The 20544-nt window shown below is 33.5% G+C and overlaps 1 protein-coding gene across 1 annotated transcript; it reads right to left on the reverse strand.

The window, feature by feature from the left end:
- Nucleotides 1-5516: 5516 nt before the first annotated feature.
- Nucleotides 5517-9616, reverse strand: LOC113499468 (eukaryotic translation initiation factor 4E-binding protein 3). The gene is made up of 2 exons (XM_026879966.1): nt 9397-9616; nt 5517-6222 (listed from the first exon to the last, which is right to left on the reverse strand). The coding sequence occupies exons 1-2, from the start codon at nt 9536-9538 to the stop codon at nt 6014-6016; spliced, it is 351 nt and encodes a 116-aa protein (XP_026735767.1). The 5' UTR covers nt 9539-9616; the 3' UTR covers nt 5517-6013.
- Between the last annotated feature and the right edge of the window lie 10928 nt (nt 9617-20544).

Consider the following 20544-nt stretch of genomic DNA (forward strand, 5'->3'; position numbering starts at 1 on the left):
TAAATTTACTTTAAGAGATGGTTGGTAGAAGGCCTCTTAGATTGATTTCTTTTTTTTTGGTACGAACCTTTTTATTTCCTTGTTGTCGTAACAGGCAGTTGAAAATGTTCTTATTTAAATTTTTAATATTATAGTTTTTTTCTCATGTAGTTTTTCGTATTGACCTAACAATAAAACTAAAGCAATGTAGAATTTAATTTATCTATTAGAACTTTATAGTTTCTTAACTTTTTCTAAGTAGTTGGAAAGAAAATCTTTTAATAAGATTTTATAACAACAATGGAACTTATACTAAAAAGCTCTTAATAAATTCTCATATTTTTACACTACTAGAAAAAATATAACTCCATCCTTACCACTTTTATTTCGAAATAAAAGTGTGCTTAAGAAAGCCAACAAAACGTCCTTTAAAATTTCTTCTTGCCCAAGCTTACCGCCTACGCTTATTTCGAAATGTCAAAAAGCCGTTAAAAATAGTATTGTTGCGAACAACGAGATTCAAAAGGCTTTAACCTCTGACGTCTACACTTACGCAGTACCTAATGTACATTCAGCAATAAAAGTGATTTAGACAGACAAATGTTTAAAAGAGATGAACAAAGGTGTTGTTAATATTTGTCGTGAATGAATGGAAATTGAATTAATATGAGACTATTCGTATTTTCAGAGGCATTTTACCAACACTGTCGTTGGCTAGCTATTATTTATAGCAGTTAAATTAATTGTTTTAACAAAGATATCGTGTATAGAAAAGAAAGAAAACCTTTTGTCTCGGCGGGATCTTAAACGTTCCCGTCATTTGCACAAAGCAGCTTGCTATACAGAATTTACGTTTTATGTTGTGATCGTCGTGTACAATTAAATCATTGGTAGTGACTCGAGCGTCCGTTGAATTTTGCTGTTGACTGTACTAATTTATAAGGAATGCCAAATATTTCAACTTAAAAAGTTAGTTACAAACGATTTCGAAGTTTCAAAGTGAATTCCAAAATAGAAACAAATGCGTAACTATAAATTAAAATTCCATGAAACGTGTCGAGACCCGTGAATTTCTGTTTTATGTTATGTGATACGAAAAGCGACTTTACAGCTTTGTAATAAAGTTGCTATTACTTTCTTAAATTACTGCTGAAAGTGTTGAAACTTTCAACTAGATGTTACATTTATAATTGCTTGCGACTTCGCCTGCCGGAATGTCGGTTATTGTGGCAAAAATAATACTCTCCTTTAACACAGTGTATAAAATGTAGCTTCTAAGTTATTCCAATCTGTCGGCCACCTCCATACCAAACAGCATCGAAATCGGTGCAGCTGTTTGGGTAACACACGCACACACACATACAAAAAAAACTCATATACCTATAATTTAATTATACTTACGTAATAAGAACTTTCTCAATAGTTGTCAACGAAATACAAATAAGATACTGAAAAATGACAAACCTGAGACGGGCCTCAAACTGCGACCTCTCATTCTCAGCTTTCCCCTCTTTAATCCATAGGCATTTGTAACTATTGCACTTTAGTTTAACTACGAAACACTTTCTGTAGAGCTTCGCCACCTTAGCCTTGCCGTATTTGGAACCGACATCAATGTCTCTTTTGGTTCCGCATTTTACATTACGATGACAGAGACGGCATGACATGTAATGGTAAGATGGTACTTAGTTTTGGTAGTGCCGCGGATTATTTCATGAAGAAGAACGTAGTTAAAATACTAGATTTGGTTTTTAGATAGTTATCTCAAAGAGTTAAAATTTTCTCTATATTTTTTAAATCTCAAACAACCTAAGTAAATGAAGAAAAAATCTAGAATCGCTGAATAATGAACTCGTGACCAATTTAAAAGTATCCAATCATATTAACGTTACGAACTGAGCCGTGAGGCAAATATCAGAACCGATTAGTTCCAGACAGATTATAACGACAAGGGGAGAGGGTGAATATAGGGCTGAATGCGTGTACAACATCTAAGCAAGATAATATCAACCTTAATAGTACATACTTAAGGTCTAAATCTTGTTGTTAAAGACCACGCATTGTGCTATACGCAGATACCGCACAACAAGGGGTCGATGAACTTTGGTTAGGAGAGTATGAAGGTTTAATTACAAACGAACGCTTATTAAAATGATTCAGGATGAAAAAGCTGTTATTTTTCATTAATGTCCGCCCCAGAAATTCTAATTTTGAATTATTAATGACGTTTTAAAAGTTATATTTTTTTTAAAGATGGCGTCCCAATTTTCTTCCTTTTTATATTTTGCTGGCAAACATCGTATATTATAAAAAATAATCCTTAAAAATAATATATGTATACTATTACTCACATAAACCACGTTCTTATTTTATATAACAAATAAATTAAATAAATAATATCTGCAACTAATAAAATTGACAAATTGAATAGTTCTTACTCTCTACCTCCAATACATTGCCGCCATTTATAGAAATTCTAATTTAATACTGTCACTATTATGTCACAGTACCTAACACCACAATATAAAGGGGAAATTATAACTAAGTTGTTCTATTATTAACCTGTCAACGGGCTTGCAAAGGGATCTTATAAATTATCTATTAAACTACCATCAATGATAGGAGAATGTTACTAAGGTATTTGTTGAATATGGCTGAATACTGAAATGTTTAACTGTCGTTCTGCCTCATATGCGGGCATTTAAAAACTTGTTGAAACGAAATATTAGGGATTCAAAGTTTAAATATATCTTTAATCACTATCATTTTCTATTATTTTTCATTATAAAGACTTAATCTTTCATTAATTGATTTACGGAACTGGGAAATAAAAATATTACTTGGTTTTTCTCTGAAAGCAGGAAAGGCGCTGTAACTAATGTGGTTTCATTTGGTAAATAAAAACAATTGGCCGCTTTCATTATTGCCTGAGGAAGATAAACTTATAAAGATTATTTTTCCGGTATACTAAAAGTATCGAAATGGTATCGAAGAATTTAGTTCCATTTTACTACAGCTAAAATAGTAGACGACCTAACTTCAACTCCCCATCTAGTTCATTCATGAAATACCCAGACTTTAAATCAAATCAGGCTATTTAAATACTAAACTTAGCTTACTTAGCTACCTAATAGCCCTTGGCTACTGGCCACTGCGCAAAACAATGAAATATATTAACGAACGGGTGCTATAACCCCTATCGCGTGTGCTCCACACATCACTCAGGCCGCGTCCATTATAACTAAAAGTACTAAAATCTTTTCACGCACGTCGCGACTTGGTTCGTTACACGCCATCTAGTGGTCAGAAAAGGAAACTAAAATGGAAGAGTATTTTTTTTTTGCTTGACAGCGATTTCCTTAGCTTTGGGACGAGACTAGGCTATTTTTGAGATGTAATATATTTTAAATGGTACGACTTTTTTATTTATTTCCTGATGGGCATGAAACATACACTCAATGTTAAGTAAGCATCCAATATATCAAACATATAGATGTATTAGAATACTATACCATAACAATGGTTTTCAACTGTTTACAATGATTGTGTTGCAAATTCTCGGCTGTCTGAATAAAATAATTTTAAATAAATATGCGCCGTGTACGGAGACTGAACAAAAATTACGTAAACTATGTAAAAACGAATAATATACCTTAAATAACACCAACTCAGAAACACCTGATAATTTAAATAATTTCCCTAGAAAATTCCTCGTATTGATGAAGAAATGCCAATGTTAGCGTAAAACTAAAAGCAAGATTGAAATGGAAAGATAAAAAAGTACTAATACTTATTCATACGTATTTTAACGACCTACCACACTATTATCACGGAACATAAAACCGAGACGTATATAATGTGGCCTTGGACCCGATACGGCTATACCCAAGTCACAAAACCATGACTCAATTGCTGATAACTTGATAAGTCACAATCCCCTCGAAATCACAACGAAAGTTCTTAATTAATTACACTTTTAATTAAACCTGCATGTTAAATTTTACAGACGACGATCCAATAATATTTAAAAAAAAACATTTAATTCATTGGCAGAATAGAGTAAGTAGTTGCCTTCAACCAACAACCAACAACTTAAAAAAAAACCTTTCTCCATTTTGATTAACCCATACTCATTATTTACGACGCGCCAATTTCTCTACTTTCTTAATAAGCTATCATTAATGTAATATATGATGCAAGACATTCTTATCAAATTGAAAAAAAAAAGCATACAGAAATATCATAACAGTTGTCAATTACGCAGAAAGCATAAACTCTCGGCGCCTGAGTGTCGGCGTACTACAGAATCCTGTCACGTATACTAATCGCAATAAATGCCAACATTGTTCTTCCGTCTGTCTGTTTATACTTCTATTTCCCGAAGGAATCTGGACTATAGGTAGTCAGAACATCAACATCTGCACACGCTACTATATTGGTAGTTACGGGGTTACTAAATAATGCGACAAAAATGCGATTCGGACCTAGAAATTACGCTTACAAATTTGCCACCCATCGAATTTATGACCGAAGGAAACACTGCTTAACCCCAATTTTTTGTTGTTGTTATACCAGCACTAGCAATACATCATCAGTGTAAGTTCCTAGCCATCATGGTACTTGCGATACAGCCTTGTGTGTAAAATTGTCCAAACTATAGGTATACAACATTAAAATTGTTAGAAAACAGTAGCGTTTTATCTGACAAGAGGATCGAACCCAAGGTCCATGAATACCGTCAAACAAATATAGAGTAACTCTTTTGTTCTGTCACTGCACTTGTCAATTCAGCATAATCATCATTCGTTATTTCAAACTTTCGATGATAATGAGATACCTACTTAATTTAATTTTCTGCATACTGAAGTAGTATATTTTAGGTATACTTACATTTTCTAATGTACATGCATAAATTGCTTTAGTATTTGTGTAGGGATGTCTAGGACTAGAGGGCCTACCAACACTAAGACCACCTATTTAAAGCATCTGCGGTAGAGAGTTGCAGACTTGAAGGAAATCCTTAACTATCACAAACAATACGATGAATGATGAATAATACAACAAAAATAATTTTAATATTTTTTAATTTAAAATTATACTGGCAGTCGTATATTGCAATATCAACATAGCACACACACATTATACTGAAAGCATTCATAATCAAAACACCTTACATTTAACAAGAGAGATATTGACAAACCAACCATCGGTACAGACATAAATGCTTTGGAACAACAATTCAATAAGTCCTTACAATCTAGGGCCTGTCTAGTTTTATTATCTATTCTTTTATAGATTTATCGTAATATAATTACTTAAAATGTACAAGTAATCTGTGACCAATTATCAACAAATTTTAATATCGCAAATTTCAGACAACATTAAAAATCTGAGATTTCACAACAATGTCAGCAACACCATTCGGAAGAGAATTATGTCACTCAATTAACTCCCATTTCATGGCACTTGCTTTTAATATAAAAATACTAGGCACCTACAATGTGCGTTACACGCCTAAGCTAAAATATTTACAAATCTTTTGCCACATTTTTCATAACAATAAATACATTTTGGTCTCATACTAAGTATTACAACTTCATCCATTCCATTAAGAATTGATTTATTTTTTTATATTTATTTTATAATCTGTTCTATTTTTTATTTTTTATTGGCTTTTGGCGGGCGTGGCAAAGGACCGCGTTTTGAACGCTATTAGAATGTTCAGTCACGCATTTAATATCTACAGCTAACCTAAAAATTTCTTAGGACATAAAAGATAATTACATTCACATTTTATGTCCTAGCAAACTGGAGTACTTAAATGTACAAAGAAAGACATAAGTAAGCGCACCAAAAAGTTTAACTCACTAATATCAAGGAGGCTACCGCCACAGATTAAAGTAATGTCGCATTTGAGGAAGCGTGACAGCGCTCTACAGGCGTAGCGGCGTCTCTCTTCCACACAGCCTTACTTCAACAGGCGGTGGTAGTTCCACAGAAGTACAACGAAGTACGGTATTGACTTATTCTTCTATTAGAGATCCATACTGAAAGTCTCCTGGGACTCGTCAAATGAGATTGAGTTGGAGCGGGCCTTCTGCGCGGCCGTCGGCTGTATGACGTTGGGGACGGAGCTCGGGTTCTTTAGCAAGCCGGCCGGCAGCGCGCACTTCGGTGGGGTCTGCGAGATCGGGGACTGCCGTAACGACATCATAAACGACCTTTCGTATACAATCCTCGTACCTGGAAAATGAGAAAAAGTTTATTAATATCATTAATCTTCTTGAAACTACAATACATGTGATTCAGAAGAATTTTCACAGAGAAAACTTCGTTAGTTTTTTTTTTTACTAAACCGTGAACTTTCTGGACAAATATATTACGTACTTATGTTTTTATTATACAACAATTTGTTATCCTCTTGGCAAAAGCGGAACATCAAATCCATTCGTAAGCTTCGTAATTCATAAAATGTAGAAACATATTTTTGTGGCATGAAAGAACGAGGAAAACTCTTTTGCAAAATATTTTTTCACTCCACTCTATTTCAGCGCTTCCGTACGTCAGCGTGCGATTTGTTTTTTTTTTTTAATTTATGGTTAGACGTAAGCACGTTTTTTGGGGATCGTGGGCGGTGCGTATTTAATTTTATTAACTTGTTATGTTTATGATTTTATAAATGTCATGGATACTTTTAGTTTTTATACACACAAAAACAGAAGAATTCATAATATTGTGTGTATGTAGTACTTTCTTGATGTTTATATATTTTTGTATACGCATAAGTAAAATACTGCATTTACCAACACAATATTTGCTATTCAATTCACGTCTGACTACGCATCTTCTACGGCAGTTAATGGCCCTACAACTTGATTGATACACCCTCAAAAAGGTATCTCATCAATATTTAATTTACGATGTTTTCGCTAGCAAACATTCATCTACAGACTTTTGGTATTCAACCTACTTGCTGGTATTCAAACGTTGGCACGCAAACCTCCTTGCTGTCAAATATCGTACCTTTTTATTCTGCGAGTTGAAGTCTTAATGACCCTTAAGCCGCTGTAAGCGCACAAACTTGGTCTTTGATGTAACGAGCCTTTAAGTCTCAATGGCATTTAAAAACCTAATCTCATAGTCTTTTGCTCACAAAAATTCCGCTCATTTTGCATCTTATGAGCAGTCTGAATTGATATAATTTAGAACTTATTTTATAACTAAATTAAATAACTGTGCTTGTATCTTCATTTTATTTATCGAAGAATAAACTACGGGAAAAAAGACAAGCTTTACTTGTGGAGTGTAGTTTACACGCAAACATCAAAACACATCAACCGTTTTGCGTGCCAATCAAAAGATAGAGATTTGTTATGTAGAGTCTTTATCTCTACATCTTAATCTTAAAACTTAACAGAATCTTGATTGATCGCACCTAAATAGTTCCCAGTATTTTACATAAACACAATAAAAAAATACCTTTGTTTATATTTACAGTGTGTGTTATGTATGCATCTCTTATCTTTGACTTGTTATCGTTACATCTTTTTCCTGTAAGTCTTGCTATGTTGAAGTCATTGAAGCAATATCCACACAATATGTTGAATACATGTAAATTTTATTGAATGTTTACATTAATAAATTATGTCAAGGTAGAGCATTGTGTTTCTGTGCCTACTGTATGAAATTAACTTCAGTTTTAGTATTTACTAGCTGTTGCCCACGACTTCGTTCCCGTGGGTAGAAGAAGATGTAAGTTATGATTTATACCCCTCCTGTTTTTTTTCACATTTTCCATTGTATCTTCGCTCCTATTAGTCGCAGCGTGATGGTTTATAGCCTAAAGCCTTCCTCGATTAATTGTCTACTCAACACAAAAATAATTTTTCAATTTGGACCAGTAGTTCCTGAGATTAGCGCGTTCAAACAAACAAACAAACAAACAAACAAACTCTTCAGGTTTATATATTAAGTATAGAGTATAGATTTATAGTTCATAATGCTAGGGAAATGTTAAAGTTGTACACATTTTTGATAACTAAGATTATTGTTTTAATACATGCTAATATTTCATATATTATTATTATGAGCTTTACGAAAGGCTCACTCCATTCCAAATTCAAATTACGAAGTAGGTACGTAGCAAAAAGTTTTTTATCGATATAGATATACATATTTTTTTAATTACTATTGTTTGATACTGGAGCACTTATTATTATATAATACTTTTATCGATAATTAAATACAATTTTTATACTTGACTGTATTAATCTTAGATATTAGGCTCACAGATAAGTAACAGTGAGCTATTAAATGGACTTAGTTGTTGAATAGTTTCTTATCTTAAACAAACACACGTTTGTGTACATTTAGTTGCCAAGGCGTTACATAACGAGTGCTAGGCTAGCCACATGGCGTGTTTACGTAATGGCGTCACGTTTGCGTATCATATAGGTTAACTTAAGGGCTGTTTTTGTTTGAATATAATTTATTTTGTGTTTTTGTAACTATCGTGGGCGATAAGAAGGTTAAGTATACAAAGATTGCAAAAGAAAGTAGTTTTTTATTTGTTTTCGTTGTTATCGTTTGACTCTTTGTAACCTTTTAGGTTGATTGTTGATTAGCGATGTAAGGAATTTGTTATGCTTTCGCAGACTTTAGGCTTTATTACTTCTTCAAGTCTTACATTCCTAGATTTGTGTTTTATTATTAAACGTTATAAAAATCGTATCATTTTTTTATTTCAAACATTTTAGTTAATTTAAACTATTTTAAACATTATAAAAAAAATACATTTTTCATTTACATTTTAGTAACTTACAACAATTTAGTTACTTAAAAAAAATTTAACGTTTAGACTGTTTTTCTACTCGGATTCGATTTTCATCTTGCTCTCATTTCCAATCGTATTTTCAATTTAACTACCGCTGTTTTCCATTATCCAATAATAGACGAGTTAATTCAATCCTTCCAAGGTCACTTGTAAAGTGTTTAACAATTACGATCTCAATTAAATAAGGTCGATGTCGCTTCTAAATTTAAATAACAACTCATAAAGCATGAGTGAAGACCGGTGTTGGCTGAATAATACCGCGCCTTTGCGGTGTTTTTTTTTTCTATTTAGGCAATATCTTTGCATTAAAATTATGCGAATAATTTATGCTTGTTTTATTTTTATTATTGGCAATTTTTTTATAAGAGTGTTTATGTTATAAGTGTGACTTTTTTATCATAGGCATTTGTTTATTCATTTCAGCAATTTATTTTATGATTGTTTTTTAAGGTTTCATTTAGATTGTTGTACTTCTTACGAACGGGATTTAGTGGTGTTATCAGCTATCACAGATAAAATACCAAACGTGGTCGCATTATTACTTAATTTTCTAAATAATATAGAAATAAGAAAAGTTCAATTACCTCCAGGGGTGGTAGAGTACACAGTGCCTCCGGGTGTACTAGAGTAAACATCAGGCATCTGAGAAGGGTCAGTTATAAGAACCCTCCTTGAAGGAATAGCCTGGCAATTGGTAGCTTGCCTCGCAACAGGTGATGCCGACATGATTCCAATTTATTATTTATAATTTCACAAAACACTGACACTGTTGGTCGTTCAAAAAGACAAGGAGGACTGAACCGGGTGTAGCCGATGCCTAAAATAAATACGTTTACCAGCTACACGCACACATGCGTGTGTAGTGTATTGTAAACACGTCACACACGGACGAGCTACATCAAAACATGCATAGATTATGAACGCAGAGAGGACGCTCCGCTGAAGCGGTCTGTTTTCGTCGTGACCTTGAAGATTTTCAACTATATATCATGAATAATGAGCAGCGTGTTGTATGAGTATCTTTCTTTATAATGTATAGTAATACTTTATTAGATGATGCGACTGATAATAGTATTACAAGCAAGTTTTAGAGTCAAATCTAGCGTTCCTCGGATCATTTACTGATTATAGGTAATAATAATCACATAAATATTATCATAGACTTCACCTTAATCATCTACCTACTTACTCTATACCTATTCTCCCTTCTATTTACAAACTATACACAATCTACACTCACCCACACATAGGCCAACGTAATCGTTATCTTACACTCGCACACATACAAACAACATTTTGTGCGTAGTTTAGCGAGCTACGACGACTAATTTATATTCGTGAAATGTTATCTTGTTTAAAATCGACAGTGGCAGTCAAGAAACATGTCGGATTTAATACAGGAAGATGTTTCAATTCCATCTAATTCTTCAGATTAGTTATTTTTGTATTTAATCGTAACTATTTGTCTGTTTTTAGTTTACGATGTTTTTTCTTAACTGTTGCTTGTGAGTTGCGGTATACAACCGGTTTGTAATGTTTTTGTTTCCATTTACGTTCAAGGACGTATGTATATTATTACCTAGTATGAAAGAAAGGTGAGGTTTTGTACTCTGTATGTTTTATTATTATCGTACATTGTATATATTTTGTATATTTGTATTTCTTCTTTTAAATTCTTTAAACCTCTCTTTTTTAAGAAGAACGGCAAAAATATTACTTTGGTACCCACGTAAAGCATTAATGAAGACATAAGTTTTTTTTTTATATGAACCTCACTCAAAGTTAATGCCTTGCTAAGCTAGCGGCTAGCTAAAAGTAACAGATGATAAAAGAGTTTTATTTATTCTTCTTTAGAAAGATAGAACAGTAAAATAAACTAAAATTCTTGCCAGCCAGCCCGTTAAGTACTCGAGTAACAAAAGGTCAAGCAGTCAATTAATTGCTAAACAATTGTCGTCAGTGAGAAGAATTGTAAAATAATACTTTCTCTTTAATCAACACAAATAACTCATTAAAAACTCTCATTAATATTATTTATGACACAGTTCATTAAACTGCAATTATTGTAATCGATTTCCAGCATCTCGAGTAAATTGTTTCGATGCAATTATATTCGATGTTCCCACGGCTTGGGTTTCTCTCGGATACCTTTAATCGATTATGTTTGATATTTATATGATCTTAATTACTAGTATTCACGTATAGACCATAAACTTATGGGTAGAAAACTACTTGACATGAGATTTTCTTCATTTCTTTTCGTGTCTATCTTTTTCTCGCGGATTAACACATGACAGTTATCGTGACAATCAGAAGACTATGCCAACTATGTCGTTGTCCAATTTTATCATTCGCTGTCCAAGCAAGAGACAAAAAGTGTTAACTTTCAATTTTTTTAGAAAAACACCTTTAAATACATAAATTAAACAACGATCATAAGACCACATGTTCTCTATTTATTTATCACAAGTACATCAATCAAAGTAGAAGAAAACCTTATCAATATTTACTACTTTTAACATTTACGGCGCACATAGTAAGTACTAAGTACAACATAAACTGCCTTACCTAACTTCTCGCTCTTCTTGCATAATGCGTGAAGGTTGAAACTCGGAACATAACCTCTTTGCTCCGCGTGCTAGCCACGTGGTTTTTGCTCCGACAGCAAATGTTGGTGCTAATAAATATTAGGTCAAGAGCGCTGTTGCCAATGTTGGGATTGGCCTTGAATGTTGGGCCAAGTTCAATCGGTATTATGTATGTTTCTGCCGTTACTGGATATAAAAAGGGTATTAATTTATAGCTGTCGCATCCAAAATATGTTAATCTCATTTTTTTACGAGTCGACGTGCTATGATGAAATTTGGCACGCATAGAGATCATAGTAGAGATTAGCAAATTTATTTATAGATTTTTTCGATTATTTTCCTCGTTTGTAACCACGTGGGTTATTTGAGTAAATACTTATCTTTACCAATAAATGGTTAAATGTTATATTATTTAAAAAACTGAAAAAAAAAGTTTATTTAAACCTACTTACCTACTTATTGCTCTCAATGCCAACTCTTGCCGTATCTTAAAAAATAAACCGAAACTGCACAGTAACAGATAATTACACTGAAAATCCTTGTAAATAAATACAAAAACTGTTTCGTTTCTTATCAGTAGTATTATTTTAATTGTACCTACAGATTTCTATGTAAATTATTTTGTGGAATACGACTAGGTAGATTGTGATAAATCCACAATAAATACATGTTTCGTTTGTCTTTTTTTTTTAGAAAACATTTCAACAGGTCGTTGAAAGCCTGAAAAAAGCTTTCAACGACCGATTCTTCTTTGCCACGATTTCGCGAACGTACCAAATATTTTTGTTTCACAATTTTATTGTTCCTCTTCAGTAACATTCAGGCTAAATTTTCAGATTAAATTCTTTTTAAAATGGCGCCGATAGGCAAAGGCAATTCACAAAGACACGTCTTACAAACACAGCCCAGAAAGGGATCATTATTATCAATTAGTTTTACATTTACTTTATTACTTTTTGTGTTGAACGTTGAACTCATATTTAAGTAAGGTTTCGTGTCCTTAATACGTTGATAAGAAACACTCAAAGACTTCATGATAACGATAAACATGAGCCACACTGTCTGTTAGTAGATCCATTTGCACTACTTTTATAACTATTGGACTATTTATATTTCTCAGTTAGAAACTTTGTACATCTTTTGTTTTTTTTCCTATACAGAGTATTCCCACTCATTGCCACTCACTGCTTATTAAGAATCATGTAGTCAGGAACTCAGAATAAAGCCAAAATATATCATCCCGGCACTAAATTTGGTGCGTTCCGAATAAGACAGCAAAAAACGAAATTAATGCAAAATATTACAGTGCCTTGTAAAGGCAAGGCACTGTAATATTTTGTTTCATCCAATTCATTTAATGTTGCTAACATAGCTGGTTCCAAAGTTCAAAGATTTTGAAATGCAAAACAGTTGTTTAAAAACTAATTAACATAGACACACCCACACACAACCTCTTATTAAGTACGAAACAATAGGAAAACTTTAAAGGATTGACTAAAAGGGCTAAGTTATAACACAAACATTGTATTTCTCCAGCATTATACACTTCGCAAGACACTGTTTATCAATACTTCGCACTGGTGTAAATTATGTAACCGAACGTTGATGTAACATATCATAAACTCACTGAATCTTCATTTAACAAATTAAGGAGTCTGCCCACTACACCGTTCCATACCATGACCGTGCTATGAACGTGTCAGGCAAAAAAATATTCTCTGTATTAAAAAGGCGACGATGCTGGTCGGTAACGGCACGGCATGGTCGCATACTTTTGAATACAGAGAATATGTTTTTGCCGGACACGTTCATAGCACGGTCATGGTATCGAACGGTGTAGTGGGCAGCCGCCTTTATAAGTTACTTCCCATAAATGCCAAATATTTTGACACGCAATTCTATTTGAATACGCAATTTCCTCTTTTGTTTTTCATACTTAACAGCGTGGGTGGGTTTCGCGTGTTAATTGTACTAATTTATTAACTTATATACTATGTTTTTTTCTCTGTGTAACTAATAAATTACATGTGATTATTTGGTACAAACTATGAAGGTCGACATGATATCTTTTTTCGTCATAAACTTTCTCCGCTTTTAGACAGGGACGTATTAAAGACTCTTTCCAGTTAAACCAAAAAGATTCTTCTCCATTCCTTTTAACCAGGTAAAAATACAAAACACGACTAAGATATTATTTCAATAAAAAATCAACTACATAAACATTGGAATAAATGAATCAAGTTGCATACTTCCAAAATGTCCGTCATATTAAGAAGACTCAGCAAAAAAACTCAACAGTTCCAGTAGTAACTTCTAGAACATACGACAAACACACTTAAAAATTACACATAAGTACGTTAACTTTAAATGATTGATTGATAAGTGTTATGAAAGGAAAATTACCTACATTTTCAGTACAAACAGTGAAAATAATTCAAGAAAACAATCGCATGACGAAACTCCGATTACCCCGAGGTTGTAACGCGCGCCGCGACTAATGCCACTGAATTCCGACTGATTCTGTAATGTTCACTTAATATTACCACTTGGCTATATTACTTAATTTCTCGTGAATTCACATATGTTGATTCAAGAACTTTTACTGAAGTATACTGGATATCTAATTTTCTTTATCGTGACATCATGGGGTTCTAACATAGGTCTAAAGCCGGGTTCAAAAACAACGCAAGTGATATTTCAATCATGCGTCATGCTGTGTTTATCATTATCGAGTGGAATGTAGAGACAAATACAGTTGTAAGACTTAGCTAGCTGTTATATATAGAGCCTTCTTAAATACAATTAAAGTTCTTATTTCCTTCTGCTTTTTGTTAGGTCTAAAAGAAGTTACCAATCTGAGTTTTTCTTTAGTTCGCCTACCCGTTGTCTGTAATCCAAAATGTAAGCTAAATCAAAACAACGTCATTATCCGGACGAGCTGAAATGCACTATAGGTATATCAGGTGGCAATACAAATTTATTCATCTACAAACTTCAGCTTTGTGAATTCAATAAAACTATGTTATCCCCTCGTGCTTTACGCTCATTTATAACATTTTATCACCATTTTTTTTATACTACACGCAACAAGAAATGAAAAACAATAAAGCATTTAAAAGTGTAGTGACCTGTTTATTTTTGTCTCTAAATAAACTGATTTTACGTAATCCGGTGCTTGCCTAGATCGTTTTATTTCATCAACATTCAACGCACTAACACTGAAATAAGATGAAGGGATCTCCCAGATTTAACTACTAGGATATACTGATCTGCACTGAATAATAATAAATCACGTGGGTAAAAGACAAGATCCATAAAACATTTTACTAAAGAGATTGATGGATCTTAGGTAGCGCAAAAAGACGTTTATGTACATAGGAATTGAATAATTGCCGTGACTCCCTCTTATTTCAGGAGTATCATTTTGATTTTACATTAAACGACTAACGAGGTACCTTAAACCTCTTTAAACTTTGCCGGAGTTGATTTTTTATAACAATATTGATCACACGGAAGAAAACAAGATTTTCACTCTTCATTTTGGCAACGACTCCTCCCAGTTTATAAAAGATGAAATAAACATCAATATTTGCGTCCTCTCAGTATAAACTACTCTCGTAACAAATCAGATAGAAACAGCTCACTCCGTGATTTAAAGATTGGCGACTCAACAAGGATGGTAACAAGGATGATTGCTCGCAATTGGCCGACATACCAGCCAAACTGCTTAATCATAAAGTAGGTAGGAAGTCTAAAAAGGTCGATTCACCTCACACCGAGGGCCTAGGTAATGTAGCATCGCATTCGAATAGAACAAAATATTATCCCTAAATCATTAGGAATGACATTTCGACTTGACTCCTGACGCGAATTACATGGAAACCGGCTCAATGAGAATCACGTGGTAAGGAAGGTGTTGAGCATGGATGTGGATGGATATATAGGAAGAAGACGCCCAAAGCAACGATGGATGGATTGTTTAAAGACGTTATGGTTCCAAAGAGTGTTTCTTCTGAGATGACGCCAGATTGAAAGGTATGAACGAAGAGATGTTGCGCCGACCCCGAATAAAATAATTGGGATAACGGCAGGGGAATGATGAAGATATAAAAGTTAAGCGAGTCCTTCTAAAAGCATATTTGATTCAAGAGTGTAATCGTCTGACCTACATCGAGTACGATCATAAAATATGTATGTTCAGTAGTGAAGCTTATCTCACCTCACGTGTTACACTGTACAGATATACAATACAAACACAGCATTGTATGGATTATGTATGGCGCAATTGGTTAAATATTGTAAAAATGTGTGTATGGAAATGTAGAGTCACTTCTTCAGTTTTGTGGAAAAATTTGCGAATTCAGAGTTCTTGGAACAATTTTTTGGTTTGCAAGTAAGCTATCGCAGACTGTAGACGACTTCAACAATAATTCAATAAGCATGAAAAGCATAAAATTTATATTCCTGAAATTAACTGTAGAGTTAATCAGGGTTAAGTAGCTAATAAGCCAAGTATAACTTTAGTCAGCAAAAAACTTTAAATTACAGAAGTTGGACTGTTTTGACTGCATAAATAGCTAAGGGGTTGTGGTCACCACGCCAAACCCACTTCTCGCGACGTGTCAAGGGTTCGATCGCCACTGAAGACAAGCATTTGTTTGATCCAGTCATGCTTATCCTGAATCTGGGAAATTCTGCGAGTCGTATTTAAGATACATATGCTCACATTTACATGTCTTTTTAAAAACGCTGGAGTTGACATTTCCTATCTGACTATTCTCAGAAGAAACGTCGAAAAAACTCAGGGGTTTGTGCATGTGATTTGAATGTTTATGAAACCCCGAGTAAGGAAATGGCTTTTTTTTATAAAGTTCGCTTGTATCCCATAACTTACGTCTTCTTGTCACGCCACAATATACAAACATTAATTACTACGCGTACACACATACCTACCAACTCATTAGCTAGCTCAATATATTTATTTTTATTTTACTACAAACTGCGCAGCGGCTAGCGTAGCTAAAAGTGAAATTTAAAATTAGATTACCTACAACAAAACATTAGCCAGTTACAACGGTAGAGTATTTTTTTCTTTTTTTTATAATAGAAAATAGGTCGATGCGTAATTGTTTTACACGAAATAAAAACAAATAATTTGCGTATTTTTGTATGTTAACGATTGTTTTCCTTCTAAAAAACAACGACCTTTATCTAGATTGCTCGCTGCTGGCAGCTAGCTGACGCTTCAGCTGTTGGTTGTCTACTGCAGCCCCTTCGGCTAAACAATAGAGTGTATGAAGATGACATTTCGTTTCGATACGTCACGTGGCTTTGAACTGTCATCTCCATACCTACTTTCGAGCGTTTTTTATTGACGTTACCGTCAGTTGGCTCCAGCAAATGGTCAAGGCTCCATGCTTTATTACACATAAGCCTATGTACTTGGGGAGCTACCATCACAACTTAAAATGTGAATGGGGAGACCAACCGCGTACCTCATGTAAAATTATGAAAATAAGCCAAATATTTAATAATTTAAATAGGAGCTATTAATTCTTGACATAAAATATTAAATGATATAAAAACGATAACAATTCTGTTCCGTAATTACAGAACATTATGATTTCAAGTTCTACGTCTAAAACGTCTAGACTTCTTTCAAACGCGATAAAAATTAAATGATGGTTCATTAACGATAACATGTCAAATTAATTAGCTAAAACTCTTAAGTTTATATTATGTTGTGTGTATTAGATTTGTTCAAACAAACATGTCATTTAAACAAACAGTGTTCGCTTGTCTTGTGATTTATCAAAATGAGATTTTTTTAATGATGATGGATCTACTCGTAGCATTGAATTTAGGCACGTGCTAAAATACTCAAGGTCGTTTTTAGAATATCGCAAAATGTACTTGCTTGTAGTTTCAAAAACAGTTTTTTTTTGTGAAAAGTAGTTAGTTTGCTTACTTTCGTATGGTTGATTTAAAACCTATACAGTATCAGAATTTTATAGGTAGGTACTCTATGCAGTCCTCTCACGTACCTTACCCTTTAAAAATTTTCAGTACTACCGGTTTTCTTGCGGTATCTACATTTTCAACAATCATTTATTCGTCAAGACAATATTAAGTACCGGGTTTCGAATCTACGACCATTGACTATCAGCCCAACGGACAATAAGCTAAGAAATTCTTTCATTTATGACGTCCAGACGAAAGTATGAATTCAAAATAAGAATACAGATATAGGAACTGATGAAACATAATGTATGAAGTGTATTTAATTTGCATTCCACATTCATTATAATACTTGAAATTAAAGCATATTTACAAAAGTCGAGACAATAACGAAATGTACACATGACATTAGTCACAATACTCACAATTCATACAAATGTACGCACACATGTATATTTTCACACACACAACGATACGTGCCCTTGACCGTGTGCTATGTGGGACTTCTAAACTTATAGGTATAACACTCGTTACTAAACGAAATAAAGATAATAATGCTTTGAATACAAATACCTTAATTGTCGTAATGAAATTTACTTTAGATAATGGGTTTTGTGTTTTTCACTTTTACAAAACAAGACTTGTTACATTAAATGTTGACATAGAAAGGAGAAACCCGATTCTGGGCCTAGCCGTTACACAAATGAAATATGTACCAAAAAATTCTACTATTTTTCTTTGTTTACCCATTTAAATATTAGCCTCAATTACAATGGCCAAGTCTAAAAAAAAGTACATTTCTATTTTTCTATTTAAAACAACCTTTGTAAACCGTTAAAGTATTTATTTTATTGTACATAACTTCATTTGCAAACACTAGCATTAAACAATAGAGTGTACCTAGGATATAATCGATTTAGCGGATATTATATTTTTAAAACTATATCAATATAAAATGAAAAATATACATTATTTACAAAGCGTCAAAAAAGACATCTTCATCATTGCTAAAATCGGGAAACGTACCCAGAAGAATAAGAATTAGTATTGCCAGTGTTGTATGGCAATACTAATTCTTTGGGCAAAATATAGATCAGCCTTAGCCTTTATTTTAGTGTAATTCCTTTTTTTATATTCAAATAATTGTAAAATAAAAAATCTGGTGTCTAATAACTTGTTTATGTAAGCACGATTAAAAATCATTAAAGGAAATAAATAATTGAAAAAATCGATTTTAACGCATCGATTCATTTATTTCACATGGATTACACTAGCAAATGTCAAATGCCAATGTCAACGTCTGATAATTGTCATCGTGCTTTCATAAGTGACATTCGCTTTTCGTATCTTCGAGCGCGTGAATGTGTTTTTCAAATTCTCTAGATTTATTACAATATTAAACCTCTGCTCGAATACTGGACTCCGAAACTGATTGCCTTCTGACTGACCCTTGCTTGCATATTGGATGCCTGCATTCCTGCTGACCTTTGCTGGAAAACCGGATCTGGATATTGCTCTTCTGACGATTGGTGGATACTATTAAGTGGAATAGCAACAGACCGCTGCAACACAATAGAAAGGCGAAGATTGGTTGGGTGCTGTGCCCACACCATGGACCAATTTTACTCCTGCACAATTCCTGTATTATTATATTACGATAATCCTAACGAAGGTGGTTAATAAAGAACGATCTTAATAATACAGTTTTTATTTTAATAAACCTATTGTTGCAATCTCAGTTTACTGTAATTTCAGATAGCATCAAAAAATCCCCTGATAGTAAATACAATGTTTAAATATGTCATTATTGATGTAAGTAGGCCTTATCTAGTAAACATAGTTTTCTGCTGAAGTTTTCACGAATATTAATCTGAATTAATCACTTTTTAAGTAAGTAGGTAGGTACCTAAACCTCATCATGGTAGATTGCAAGCGCTACAGTTGAATAAATACAACGCAGGAGACGGCCATATGTTCCAGCGATGCCACCTGACAGCAGAGAGTGTGAGAGAGAGACATGAGAGAGAGCGTTGCTAAGCGCGCTCCGTCCTTTATAGCGCACCGCTTGTCAGGTCCCAGGTTTTGAAGGAGGTTTCACTAAGGATCTTGAGAAGGAGGTTTCACTTTAAAAAGGAGGTTTCGCTAAGACTAACAATCAGTGTAAACATTGTCTGATTTTACCAATTTGGCCATTGTTGAGTGACGTGAAAATTGGACTCGTGAAATCTTTCTAAGTTCTCTAATTTATGGCAAAATTCCAGCTCTGTAACGCCAGGCCCAAGTTTCTATGGAGTTTGGTTTTCTCCTTTTGTCATTTGACGTTCCAAGTATGTATGGAAACCGAGTATTTTATATTCTATGCATGTTCGATTTTCAAATCAATAAAAACAAAAATCGGTAGCTCGTTTGCGTTCTGTTGCAATGTAGTTTTTTTTTTATTGTAATCGTCAATATTGTAAAAAGCTGAGAAAATACTCGCTTTTTTATTTAAAAAAATGAACTGTGTATCTTTTTGACATTCTACTAAGCAAATTCCTGACTAAAGAGTACGGAATCTTGTCTTCGTTAATATTTAAGCAGTGCGAGAGAGAGAATACGTCGTTCACCTTAATTTATGAATCAAAACACTGTAAAATGTAAGGAGCCAAGTCATAAAGCGTTATATTCGACACGCTGATTCCAGATGGCTCGCATATAAAACGAATAATTATGTTTTATGACGAGTAAAATCGTAAAATTTCGTTTTCAGGCTATGAAAGTAGTGAATACTTGGATTGCTGTTAATATTTAGCCATCAGTCTTAATGGAAGAGCACGCAAACCAATTGAAACGCAACTTGTAGAAGTTTATACTTAGTAACTTATTCTTACACAGACTTAAGGCCAGCAAGAAATATTCAACCGTTATTCAAGCAAAAAATATTTAAGAAAGGTTTTTAGAATGTTCAGTACATTCCACAGGTGAACGAAGAAAATTTATTTGTTCAACAAAATGACTAAAATGAAACAGACTACATTCTTTAGCCTTTCTTTGTATAGGTTAATTATAATTGCCCGAAAACAAAACACACAACGATATGTTTAAGTTACATTCGGATTTTATATTCTTACACCTTAAGGAAACATAGTGAATTAGTAATTTGCCATACACTAAACTTTTACAAGAAAAGCTTTTTAAGATCCTTAT

The sequence above is a fragment of the Trichoplusia ni genome, chromosome 1 (genome assembly GCF_003590095.1).
Source record: "Trichoplusia ni isolate ovarian cell line Hi5 chromosome 1, tn1, whole genome shotgun sequence".
NCBI classification, from domain to species: domain Eukaryota; kingdom Metazoa; phylum Arthropoda; class Insecta; order Lepidoptera; family Noctuidae; genus Trichoplusia; species Trichoplusia ni.